General features: G+C 35.7%; 1 protein-coding gene across 1 annotated transcript in view; it reads right to left on the minus strand.

Annotated features, from left to right (window-relative positions):
• Window positions 1-12,696: 12,696 nt before the first annotated feature.
• The window catches only part of LOC138713467 (chymotrypsin-2-like), a 33,721-nt gene continuing 31,782 nt past the window's right edge, over window positions 12,697-14,635 (minus strand). The window contains exon 7 of the mRNA XM_069845592.1: window positions 12,697-12,983. Coding sequence (XP_069701693.1) covers window positions 12,831-12,983 — 153 coding nt within the window. The 3' untranslated portion in view covers window positions 12,697-12,830. The remainder of the gene's footprint in view (window positions 12,984-14,635) is intronic.

A 14,635-nucleotide genomic window follows, 5' to 3' on the forward strand; every position in this document is an offset into this window, starting at 1 on the left:
ATTGGAATAATTCGCGAGTGAATTTCATTGAAGAGAGAAAATTAACTATGCGGAAACATGGCAGGCTTATGTTAGGGCGGCAATGATCGTGCGGGTTCCTTAAAAGTCACTTGTAAATAAGTAAGTAAGCAAGTATATCAACTACTAGTTTATTTAGCGTCTATTGGCTTGGTGACAGCGAGATGGTATTTGGAAAGATGAGGCCCAGTATTTGTCATAGATTACCTGACATTCGTCGTACGATTGGGGAAAACCTCTAAAAAATCCAACTATGTAATCAGCCCAAGCGGTAATCGAGCACAATACTGGATCGGCATCCAATCGCCTCAGCCGACTGAGCTACGCCTGTGGTTCGTAGTGCTGTTTACGGACGGGATTTTTTGAAGACACTAGAGTATATATGCGTTTCTAAAATATTAATATCGTGTTTATAACATTTTGTCCCACTTTTTATGTTATGTTTTATCAATACAAAGATGTCACGCTATCACTGTTTTTCTTTTACATAAGGCTGCTATTGTCCTTGGCGTTTTAATAATAAACGTTCTTTTGCCGTCATATTTCCTCCATCTTACTATAATTAATTAATGTTTATTACAAAGCGTTATAAAATATGACAGTACAGTATTTTCTTATTGAGTTTTCAATTCAGTTTCTCTTCTTAAATTATTTTTCCAGTAAGTATTTCAAGAACAGTTTTAAAATTTTTTACTGTGACTAACTTAGTGTGTCCCAAAAGATCTTTCATCTGTAAGAGATTTGGTAAAATTTACTTAATTCATTGTTCTTCTAGAGTTGTGGTAAAAATCTGTGTTAAATTTACTGGATTGTCTCAGAAATATAGTGTATAATGATGATGAAGAAGATGATGATGATAGTAACAATAATAATAATAATAATAATAATAATAATAATAATAATAATAATGATGATGATGATGATGATGATGATGATGCACGAACATCCTCGAAAGTACATTATCTACCAAAAAGTAATTGGGCACTGTTTTTCCCCTTCAGAACCTCGTGGTACCACCTCTTGTTGCTATAACAGCAGCCACCCTGTCAGGCATGCTATCCACTAGTTTGTGTAGGATATCCACTGGAATGCGTCGCCATTCCTCTTGCAGCATGGCATTCAGTTGGAGAATGGAAGTTTTCCCCATGTTTCGGCGGCTACTATGCAGTGGTATGCAGACAATAATATTCACCGGTTGGACTGGCCTGCACAGAGTCCTGATCTCAATCCCATTGAGCACCTTTGGGCCGAATTGGATCGGCGATTGAGGTATCGGCAGATGCGGCCAACTTCCATTATTACATTTCGGAGTAACTCAGTCCTTTGCTGGTTTTCATGGTTGTGAGGTGGTTAATAGAGTTACATGTAGAGTGACAACGGTCTTCGGTTTTGGATAAGTTGCTTTTTCGTATTCCTTATCCCAAATGACTGTTACATGAAGAGATACAACTGTCTTCCCTTGTTAATGTCTATTCATCTCGTATTGAGTGTTTAAAAGCAGTGTTACATGTTGAGATGTAACGGTCTTCGAGTAATTAAATCTCACTTTGCCTTCATTGCAGTCTTCTTAAGTTTGGTTATATACAGGGTTATCATTTTATTTTTACTAACATTTTTAATATTAACCTGACTATACCTTTGGATCAACACCGTTCGCTAACCTCCTTCCACGACTAGAGTTCGATGATACTGGCGTAAAATACAAACAAATCACTTTACTAGGTATAGGAGGGAAGAAAAGTAGTTCATCCATTTACGTAAACTAGGAAATATCGCGCTTCTGAGTTTGATAATTTTCATTAGGTTTTTGTTTAATCAAAATACAGTACAGTATTAACAATAAGTGTTTTTACTCACGAATTGAGATATCCATGTGGACGTATTCATTATGCAGTGTATATTATACTGTCTTTAGCACATTAGCGTACAGTATAGAGAATGAAGTTAAATTGAAAAGTAATCATAATATGGATATTTAAACACTTTTTGAAAATGGTGGCCGTTCATTTCGATACAGCCTTCAGTTCTAATGTCCATATTTACGCACTATAGACTATTGTACCTAATCCCAATTACCAGTTTCGTCCTTCGTACTAGTAACTCATGTTGAAATAATTCTGTATCTACTCTATAAAAGAGTACCTTACGTACTATAAATTCAATCTTCACTTCTGCCCAATCCGAAAAGATAAAATTACTCCGTCCAAGTGGTTATGTCGTAGGGTCATAGAAAGGGGGGAAATCACATGACGTTAATTACTTAACGAGGCCCTTTTATTTAAGTTATTTTAAACATTTGTATAATATTAGGTAGACGTCCAATTCCTAACAGAAATTAATGTTCTCAGAAAAGAACTAAGACAGTCCACCCACTAGCTGGCGAATAAAAGCTGGTGGGGGAAACCGGGATACGACGTAGGCAAATGAACGACAGTACCTGTGCGAAAATGATTCAATATTGAAAGCTCTTTCGTCACTGGAAAACCCGAACATATTTTTGGAACGTACTGTTACTGTGGCCGTAAGGCTACTATGTAGTACTAGTAGTACTACTACTAGTAAAAGGGGTGGGAGTGAAGTACATTCAAAAACTCAGGTACAATAAAAATTGAAGTGAAACTAAAATGATGTCCCTGTATAAACTGTAACTGTCATCACTTATATAGTATGTATATTTTTGTAGTTGTAACAGCATAATCATATTTAATTATACATAAGCAATATTATAACCGTTTGCCTCTTCATTTTACTTTCTAAAGATAAATATTTCTTAGTCTTACTCCCATGTACGATACCGCTGATAGAAAGCTCCTGAAATTTCAATTTCATAATTTTGGAATGCTATATTCTTTTTATTTAAATACTTGTATTAATTAAATATATACTCTGAAATCATATTTCATACTAATTAATTACTTTAAACTCATGTTCAGAGAATGGAAAGAGGTAAGCGGTTAGTAAAATGGTCATCAATGGAACCATCAACAATCAGAATAGCGAAAACTTAAACTATAAGCTTATATGCAAAATGAATGATGAAAACAAAAATGAGGAACCTAAAGTTTGTCGCAGAAGAATATTGGAAACCACTGCATTCGATTATGACTCTTATCTCCCATTTGTTGATAACCGTATTTTGAAAGACATGTTGAATAATTTTTTCTTCTTTAGATTTCCTAGGTAAAAAGAGTTATTCGGAATCGCTTTCCAGCAAGGAAAATCACCCCTGTAGAATCTTTCCGAAAGCTATTCAAAATCAATCGTACGATTTCATTTCTGTTCGATAGAAGCAAGATTTTAGACTCTTTTGAGCTGTGAAAGCATTCAACAGGTTTATTAAAGTTTTTACGCCTCTTTGTAAAGTAGTATGATATAGAGTGAAATAATATTTATTTAACTGTTTGCTTCATTTTCTTAATTTATGTTAATATAGTCAATTGCTCATAGATAAGCATCAGTATTTATATAATTTGTATCAAATTGTATAAGAAAAAAGAATAAATTTACCATGGTATCTCAGGGACTATGAACATGAAGAATGGTATTAACTTGATGATAAATAATCTAATGAAATAATTATTACTGTAATGAATTACTTTTATTATAAAATAGCCGTACTCGTGCGCTCCGCTGCATTTGTTAGAAATAAATATAAAGTAATTACATAATTAAAATAGGACATCTGGTCCAGGGAACATTCGTGTTTGATAGAAGGATAAATCGTTTAATATGTTACTTAATTTAAATTGTATTTAAGTAATTAAAATACGATCATTTTGGTCCAGAGACCACTCATTTCGTGCAATAATAAATCCTTTAACATGTTTCTTAATTGTTATTACATGCAAATAATTAAAATATGATCATTTGATTCAAAGAACATCCGTTTTTGGTGCATGGATAATGTGGGTAGTCCGTTTTTACTCTTGTCGAGTTCCTGTTTCTATTGTGTGTTAGATGGCTTGTGTTCATGTAACTGATTATAGACTTTGAGTAATGCTTTTGGTATTGGTAATTGAGGCGGTGATGAATCATGGCATGTATCTTTCCAATCCGGCATTTGCTTTTTATGACCGAGGGAAATCATGAAAAACCCCAGTCAGATTGGTCGGCCACGGAGTTTGTACTCGGGACCTCCCGAATGGGTATCTGAAACTCTACCGTCTGAACTAACTCGCTCGGTTGTATATCATTGTTTATGCAAATAAAAAAATAAGTACCTACATAAATAGACTATTATTTTAAGAAACACAGGAAACGAATATGCGTAAATTATGAGCGCAGGATCGCCATTTCGTGACACCTTTTAAAATAACTCAGCTCCATGGTGAAATGCTTATTTATTGTGGGCTGTATGGTCCAATAAAAATGCTCATCTTTACGACAAAACTCATAACTATTATGTTCTGTGAACAAAAAGAAATTTAAGTGTATAAAATTAGAGTATTTTATGTGGATCAAATAAAGTTGTAATAATCAAGTTATATAATATTTCGACAGAATGTTACGTTTTCTGTGCGTAAAGACTTACTTTCATCTTACCTCAGTCCTCAAATGTAATATTACAACCATCTAGAGAAACTACAAATTTCAAATAGTGAAGGAACTATCCAAATTAGCTTCTGAGATTACTTCATACAAGCACACAAATATTGATAAACGTCAAGGCCGCCTTAAATAGACGGAGTCATTTGTGTTTATTTCATTGTAGGCATCGACGTCGTTCCTGCAATATCTGTGTGACATATCGATTTTCAGATTATTGCTCTATTAAATAACTTAAAATAGTTATACAGCAAATAATACAATCTCCTGCATGTAATTATATTTCTTTTTCTCGAAAATGTAAGAATTCACGATCTCCTATGCACCACTGCCATAGAATGAATACATCTGTTTTTTCTTCCTACTCAAAAATTTTATATTTTGCACATATGAGTTACGGAACAACGACGCTATAATCTGAGGTGGTGGTGAAAATGTATTGTATTGTTATTTTAAAACTCTTGTATATCCTTAAATATAAGTCCTATCAAAATTTATCCTGGAATAAACTTATCGGAAATCATTTTTTAAGAAACATTTGTTATGTGATATTTTTCACAAAAGTCAGTAATAAGCGAGGTATTTGGATTTATTTAATTCAGGCCCCCTTATAACCCTCCTTTTAAATAAAGTATTTTGAATGTCATATAGCCTAAAATCTAAGTTACAACGAACTTAATTTACATTCCAATTTCATCGAAATCCGTTCAGCCATTATCGCGTGAAAAGGTAACAAACATACAGACAGACAGACAGACAGACAGACAGACAGACAGACATATAAACAAAAATTTCAAAAAGGCGATTTTCGGTTTCAGGATGATTAATTGAACATGTTAACACCAATTATTTTTGGAAAAGCGAAAATTACCAGAAAAATTTCGGTTACAGATTTATTATTAGTAGAGATAATTGTAATGCATAACTGTGATAAATGCCATTTCGGATGATAAATAATTATAATAGATCTACCTATATAACTACACACACTTCAGTGCTTCCTTTTTCTGAGAAAATAACTCAAAGTTCATAGAAAAAGTTTGTTTTGCATTATTATTTCCTTCAGTAATTCCTTAAATCATTATAAAGAAATAAATATTTTCAATAATATAAATGGAAAATAATTATTTTAAAATACCATTAATGGTATTAACGTTACATCTCACTAAAATGCGAAGAAAGCCTTTCTCGCATATGGTTACATCGTCTGAAATTATATTTAAAAAAATGTTTAAAATCAGCATTCCTTCAAAAGAGTCAATTACTGTTAAGATTTAACTCCCTTGTTGTGAGGAAGTTACAAATCATTGTCCACAGTAGTCACCAGCGCGACTCCAATACTGACTAAATTTCAATCTCCATTTGTTGAAAGTAAGATATTTTGAGATGTAACACTCTGGTGGGGGTGCGATGTTATCATTAGTGAAATTCTTTGACTTTAATAATGATAAAATAAAAGGAAATGCATGCAATAATGATGCAGATACGGTAAGTTAACTTATTTACGTAAACAACGTTAACGAAAACGAATTCAACTATCGATTCATTAGATACTAGTAAATTGCAGTTAGCGATGTGGACTATATTCGATAGTGGCCATCGCTACTTTTGTTTGTTTCTTTGTTTTTTCTTTCGGTTATCACCAGAGCTCGGAACTTGGGGACTTGTGTGTCGTGCGCATGAGTAAGGTTACAGGTACAACGTATACAAAGCTCACCCTGCAAGTGCTCAGGGACAGTCGTGTGTACTAAGAAAGTGGTCACATCGTATGGCAAGAAGACGAACGAATAAACTATGTGATGTCGAAGCAAATGACATTCAGAGAATTACAGGTAAACGGTCTGTTAGAGGAATGAGAAAGTACGTGGTATTCGAATGGGTATTATTGAAGTTTGAAAATATATTTCTTAAATTTTAGGTACAGAATTTCTTGGAGGAATTCTGAGGAGATACATTATTTTCTTCGAATGAAGAGTTTATATTTTGTAAGTTGTGCCACACATAAACTAGAGACTGAAAACGGGCATTAATTGAAAGACATTGCAGTCTCTTAAATCGGTGGAACATTTGTCCATAGCCAGGGATCAAGTCGTAGTGGGACCTTCCCTAGTAGTGACATAGAAATTGAAAACTATTTTCGAGAAAAATTTAGAATACTTATCTTTCTCAGATACGAGATTAGCTAGCAACTGCTGAAAATCGAACAGGAAACAGTGACAGTGAAAACATTCAGTATTTTAAGTTTGCTCCCGCCACTTCATGTGACGTGGAAATAAGTTTCTTTCGTTTCAAATCTTGTTTAACTAACAGACGAAGAAGTTATGGATTCGAAAATCTTCGAATCCATGTAGTCATATACTGTAATAAAATGTACAGAGCAGAACTGTAAATTTGATATATTTTGCATGTTTATATATATATTCTTTAAAATTACGTGTTTCAAGCTACCATAATATTATCAATATGTTGTTCCGGTCAGGAACCACCTTTATAGCAGACCTGACAGTACCTATGTGCTGGAAGCGGGAGTTTGTTGACATTGAAGTTCGATCGCTTAGCCACGTTCAAAGACACAAGTCCCCAAGTTCCGAGCTTTGGTTATCACAGGAACGACACTTTGTCCCAGCGTGGACGGATTTTAGTTGGTTGTTGCTTGCCTATATTGACGTCACGGAGGCCATGGGTTCGAAGGTACTGCACTGTGACAGGAAAGGGCAACCTGTGTGTGCTGCACTGGAGAACGAACGTACGTACGTTTGATTTGTTTAGGATTCGAACCTATGCTGCTCTCTGCCGCTGCCTGCCTGTTTTTCAGTGTAGTGGCTTACCTACAGTTCCTAAGGCAGAGAGCCCACTAATATGATAGTGATACGACAAAAACACTGATCCAACACGAACTATGATAGCAACATGACAGCAAAGTGGCCTGGTACTTACTGGACTGATTCATTGATACAACATGTCGTCGGAGGATGAGGACGTTCTCAATCTAGTTAATTTAGCTAATATCAAATTACAGTGACAGAAAACACAGGAGACGATTCTGGGTGCATCCTTTTTGGCATGATAATTTAGAACAACGCGGTGCTTTTAATCTGTTCAAAGAATTAAATATATACCCAGAAAGATTTAAAATATTCTACTGAATGAGTAGAGAAACATTTAATCTGTTGGTACAGAAAGTTGGATCTGCAATTTCTAAAAATAACAATAACTTCAGGATTTCAGTCAATGCTGAAGACCGCATTCTGATAACTATGAAGTAAATAGGCCTATATGTTTATACATCAGATAAATAATAAATGTTCGTTTCTCGTCGACATCAAAGTAAACATGTATTTACAATATGTTTATAGGGTAGAGGGGCCAATTACCGGACAGGTCCTATTTACGAACACTCCTAACATTTTGCCATTTTGTGCTTATACAGAATTCTTTATATATTCCTTTAGCTAGTCAATGGAAAGCAGTAATATTCTAGAGCTGATTGCTACACATGGGAGTGAGCTAGTGTGTGAAATCCGAGCTCCAGATAGCGGAAAGTGAGCAAAGGTTATTACAATATCTTTATATTTCGCCCTGTTATAATATTGAGCGGTAAATTATTCTGTGTAAATAAGATAGAATGATTTTGCAATAGGTTTATTATGTTTTCAATCCGAAAAATATATTAGTATCAAAAAGACATGGCAAATCTTTAATAAGTTCAATAAGGGCTATATTGAAATTAGGATCGTCTCTCATCTCAACCCTTGTATTACCAACTCACAACTGATACAACAAAAAGTGGAGCATGCAGCACTGTGAGCGACACAACACAACACAGATAGTGTCGAGTTGTTGTCTGATCAGATCAGGGGCGTATTTTGCGGACTACCGGCGGTAGCCCAAGGAAATTAAAAAAGAAAAAGTTTATAATATAACATAATGTAATAATTTTGTATTACAGTATTAGTTTTACCACAGTAATTAAAATTAAAGTAATTGTTAGATTTATATGCGCTCTCTGCTCTCGAAAAGAAACAAGTTGTCAAGGCGGCATCACTGGAGAAACCGCTGCTACGAAGGGTAGCCTGTGACCGTTCCGCTCACGTCGCACAACTGCCCGTCCCCCACTCCCTTCAGTTTCTATCGTGCAATGTAGGCGGGTGAGTTGCCGCTCTCGTGATCGGTTTCTTGGAAGGCGCGAAGCAACAATATGCTTAGTACGCTAGCTCATTAATGTGATTGTGTTCTTGCAGTGCAGTATTTTAAATTTGTGATTTGTTCGAGTGTCTAAGAGTTATATTAATTGTGAATTATTAAGTTTTTAATTTCCCAATTAAGTGATATTGTGAAAAATATGGCAGAACACGTTTCTGGAGAGGTTTGTGTTGAAAATGAATGTGTAATAGAAGGTTTATTAAAAGTGCCTTTTAACCGTCGTACATACAACGAGAAAGTTGAAATTGTGAAAATGGAAAGACCAACTCCTGAGTTAAATTTGTCCATGGACGTAAAAGAAAAACAGCCTGAGTACATACTCCATTTCATTTCAACATCATATGGTAAGTGGAATTGGTTGTGTGGTAGTTCTAAACTGTCTAAACTATTTTGCTAGCTATGTTTGTTATTTAGCCGCGAAACTAATGTGTGGTCAAAAAAGGGGTTTTCTAATATGAACTCCCTTCGAACGGCAGTCCTAAAACACGACAAATCAAAAGCTCATATTTATAGTAGCATGAACTTTGCAAACTTTGGGAAGACAAGAATTGATTTACAGCTAGATAAGCAAAAAGTTCTACACATCAACCAACACAATGCTCTTGTGAAAAAAAATCGGGAGATTTTACTGCGTCTTATTAACGCAGTCTGCTTTCTAGGAAAACAAGAATTGGCTTTTCGGGGTCATAATGAGAGTGTGGAATCAGACAATAGAGGAAATTATATTGAATATTTAAGTTCCTTAAGTGAATTTGACCATTTACTTGCCAATCATCTTGAGAGTTCAACAGTATTCCGTGGTACTTCTCCCGCAATTCAGAATGACTTAATATTTGCTATAAGTGGGGTTATGATAAAGAACATAAAATCTGAAATAGAAGAAGCACCTTTTGCGGCCATTGTTGTTGATGAAACAAGTGACTGCTCTAATCAGAGTCAATTATCCACTGTTTTAAGATACGTCGACAGTACTGCCAATGTTCAAGAACGGTTTATAGGATTCTCAAATGTCAGTTCGGGCAAAACTGCTGCTGCTTTGTTTCAGCATGTGGAAGGTGTTATAGCAGAATACAATGTCGGCAATAAGTTAATTGCACAGACATACGATGGTGCTTCAGTTATGGCGGGAAATATTAATGGCTTAAAAACAAAAGTTCAAGAAAAGTATCCTCAAGCACTATTTGTCCATTGTTACAGCCATGTTCTCAATTTAGTTTTGCAACAAACTACTTTATCCATTCCAGAATGCCGCATTTTTTTCAAAACACTGTCGGGTTTAGCTGCATTTTTCTCATCATCTCCTAAAAGATCAGAAAAACTCAAGGAATTTATGAAAAAGAAACTCCCAAAAGTAGCACCAACTAGATGGAATTTTACATCTCGGCTTGTAAATATAGTAAAGGAATACAGAGAACAACTGACTGCATTCTTTGAAAATATCATTTGTAATGACTCTGAAGAAAACTGGGATGATGATGTAATTGTGCAGGCTCAAGGATATTTATATTTTTTCACGCAGTTTCAGAATATATTTCTTCTTGAAGTCCATGCTAGAGTGTTCGCACATACAGATGTGCTCTACAATATTCTTCAGACAAAAAGTCTAGACATAGCATACTGCTTGCAGGAGGTATCAAAGTTAAAACATACTATATCCGAGTTCAGGCGTATTGGGTTTCCTTCCATATGGAGTAATATGGAAAATGAAAATTCTTCAGACAATACAATGGAACCACCATTAAAGCGAAGAAAAGGAGATGATGAATTGAAATACAGGCAGCTGTACTACAGCATACTAGATCGTATGCACATGGAAATTACTGACAGATTTTCTGATTATGGAAAGCTTCAGTTCACACATCTTCTAGATTCTCAAAAATTTTCTGATTATAGAGAAAACTTCCCGAATGAGGCACTAAACAAATTATTTCAGTCCTATAACAGTCACTTTGATCAAGTACGTTTGAAAAATGAATTAAGTGTAATATATTCAGCAGAAGTCTTTGATTTTTCGAACAAACCTATCCATGAAATATTATCTGCCATATATGAAAACCAGCTGAACCAAGTTATTCCTGAAGTCCTTAAATTGGCAACATTAATTGTGACAGTACCAGCTACGTCAGCATCGGTAGAAAGAACATTTTCTGCGTTGAACAGAATAAAATCCTACTGTAGATCAACTCATACACAAGAACGTTTATCCGGCTTTGCACTGATGTCCATTGAAAAGTCATTTCTACAGAAACTTCGCAAGCGGCCCAACTGTAATTTCAATGACGAAGTCATCAGAGTATTTTCGTTCCAATCAAGACGTCTGGAATTCACATATAAATAGGTAAAGAATTTTATTATAGGGTTTTTATAATATATTCTGTGTAATAATAGGGTCAGTGGTAGCCCAGATCCTTAAACCAGTATACGCCACTGGATCAGATGAATGGGCTTCCGTTCATTTCATGTTATGGGTTATATAAGAACATACACGTTAGCAACAAGCAAAGCATCAAATCCGTGTCGGGTTGCTGTCGCTTGTCGAAGTGGGCGCTCTGCCTTAGTACTACTGGTGCCGTTGTCACTTAATGGCAAGTTGGTTGTGATCGTGACAAGAGCTCTAAACTGAATGCAATTGCAACTGCGTTTGGAAGTGAGTATTTTAGTGCGGAGGGCGACAACATACGCTATAAACTGTGCAACACTGAACTAAAGGAAATGTTCGTAAAGTTTTGCAAAAGCACTGTGAAACGAAAAAGCATAGTGAACGTTTGCCGTTATTTCTCTCATCTGCACGGTTTACAAACTTTGAGTTTTATAATGATTTGTGCGAGGTGACGGTATGGGCGAATAGTCCAATACACAAGCTCAGTAATCCACATTTCAACGGTTTATGGAAAAATACACGTTTAGAAAACTGTCTAGTATAACATCAATGCGTACAATCTATTTATCGTCTGTATACGGAAAAAAAAACTCTGAACCCATTCTAACAGCTATAGGCCTAGTAAAAAAATATTTGTATCTATAGATGAGACATCGAATGCTGTGGGACGACAAGTAGCTCACGTTGTTGTAGGAGTGATGTCCTCCAATGAACCAGGAAATAAATTTTTGTTGACATCGGAAATACTAGAAAAAGTAAACAGTGCAACTATTGTTAATCTTATTGAGATGCACCTATGTATAACATCGTGCAATGTTGAGCGAACTTTCTTCCACTACAAGCATAATTTTTAGTGAAAACAAAAGGAATTTCACTTTTTCACACTTAAAAATGCACATTATTATATATTGTAACGAACTACAATTTGTATTTAAATAATGTACGTAACTGTATTGCAAATACTTGTGTGTAATTTGACTAACTCATCGTTGTTGTAGGCTATATGGTGTTGTAAATATGTGTAAATTATATTGTAAAGATGTAACTAATTACGGCATATACTACGCGCATACATACTATATGGCAGTGGTAACCTGTAGAAACGTTGCATTTTTGTTCCGCCGATCTATACCAGCAGTCGCGTGCTGTCGCTGGACTGCTCCTATCAACTAGTAAACACAGGTACTCTATACACCAGTACCAGTGAACCTTGTGACGAACTAGGACAAAGTGTCGTTCCTAGTTATCACTCTTATGTTCGTTTGTTTCCCTTTATAAATACTTCTTTCTATGTTTCTTTTTTTTTTCTTTAACTCTTTGTCTTTATTGTTATTTCATGTCCCTCTTTCTTCCTCACTTCTACTTCATTTTATCTTTCCTTTACTTCTTCCCATTCCTGTCCATTCTTCTTAAATCGAAGAGCAGAGCCAGGTGCTATATCATAGATTAGACTCTATCGTCCACCAGACCAGTTAGATGCGAGACAACGAAGTTACTAGAACGTGCAACTACCTACTACTATGTATACAATCAATATTTGACATCAGACGTGTCTTTTTCAACTGGAGTTTATTATATTTGCAGTTGGACAGACTTGAGTTGCAGTTTGGACACATGTAAGGCACTCGCCCTCTTCCCTGAGCGATCGACTCCTATTATCTGCTTCGTTTTATTCTTTGATATTTTATTGAACGAAGGCATGTTGTGCTAACCAGTCGATATAATATGCTAACTCGGTGTACACCCCTGGATACGGCGCCACGGTGCAAGGTTTCTCAGACCAGGACACGATGCCGATCTGGTGTCCGTTAGCAATAAGGGGACCACCAGAATCACCCTGAAAATAAATAAAATATTTAACAAGCTTTCACGTGAGTATTACTCGACCAAGGCGAGTGGAGCCGCGGGCGTAATGTGAACTATCGCGATGCGGTATTACGAACGCAGGAGCAGTAGCGCCACGGCTCCGGGCTGCAGGACTCCACTGGCCTCGGTCGAGTAATACTTTACACACCTCCAAAATTTGTGAGAAAACGATGCTATTAATATAAGCTTCCAATGAGCATTTCTGTTTCTCATGTTATTTAATCATTCCTTTACCGCTATAATCAAGTACTGCACAGTTACAGGGACAAAACATTCTAATCACGCAAAAATATAATTTAAAGAGAGTTAGGGAAGTAGCCTACACGTTTACATAATTATACCATAAAGTGAAAACTTTTTCGTAAACTGAGTGTTTTGTGAAGAGTTTTGCCTTCCATGATTTTATTATTGTGATGTACCGAAGTCCTGTGATATTTCTGTGCAGGAATTCTGCATTATTATGTAATGAAGGATGGGTGGAGCGGAGAAACATTCTCTCCGGCAGCGGGACTCGAACCCATTTTTTCAGCTTTGTGTGCTGACTCTTTATCTAATAAACCACACCGGATTCCAGTTCCAATGCCGGATTGAATCCTCTCAGTTTAAGTTCCAACTTTTCTCCGCTCCACCCATCCTTCATTCCATGATTTTATGAAAACAATGCTATTACTACTACTACTACTACTACTACTACTACTACTACTACTACTACTACTACTACTACTACTACTACCTGTGCATTTCGAACTGGCGGATCAAGGTCATGTACAAATGTACAAACCACGCACTAGTCGCTTAACTGAAAACTGTGAATTAAAGCACTGGTAATTCCGGCTGTACCAGCTGACTTTAGTTAAGAGAATGGTCCAGGACTGAGGTAAGAACGCGTGTTAAATGCAGTCCATTGCTTCACCTTGAGCCGCCAGTTCGAAATGAACAGATAATAGTAATTATATTATAATTATCACTATCATATGAATTATTGATCATCATCATGATTATATTTGTTATATTTATCATTCTCGTCACTATAATTCTGTGGTGTTCGGGTAAAGGGGTATATTCATTTAATAACGTATACATAAAAACCGCTACACGAAAGTACCCCGAAAGAGCAAAGCTCGTGCTCAGGACAGTTCCGTTTTGATAGAAAGACTTGAAAATGACACACAATAATAGATATGATTATAATGGTATGATTATAATTGGTATGCTTGTAATTTTTATTATTATAATTGGTATGATTGTAATTGGTATGATTATAATTGGTATAACTGTAATTGATATGATTATAATTAGTATGCTTGTAATTGATATGATTATAATTGGTGTGTTGTAATCAATGTTAACAGTAACATTGCTAACATTGCAAGTCTAAAATGTATTCCATCCTCATAACTCGTACAGACCTGACCGATAATAAACTAATTGAATCCTGTATGAATTGGGATTAATGATTAAGGGCTTATCTTTCAAAGTCCAGAATCAGTTCATTGCACTGGTTATAGCGTCAGGACGCCAAGCCGAGTAAAGACTATCACGCAGACTTGAAAGATCACCTTAGCGTCGCTATGGGCAGGCCATAAAAAGGCGCAGTGATCATTGGATGCATTCATTCAGTCA

The sequence above is a fragment of the Periplaneta americana genome, chromosome 14 (assembly GCF_040183065.1).
Source record: "Periplaneta americana isolate PAMFEO1 chromosome 14, P.americana_PAMFEO1_priV1, whole genome shotgun sequence".
Lineage (NCBI taxonomy): Eukaryota > Metazoa > Arthropoda > Insecta > Blattodea > Blattidae > Periplaneta > Periplaneta americana.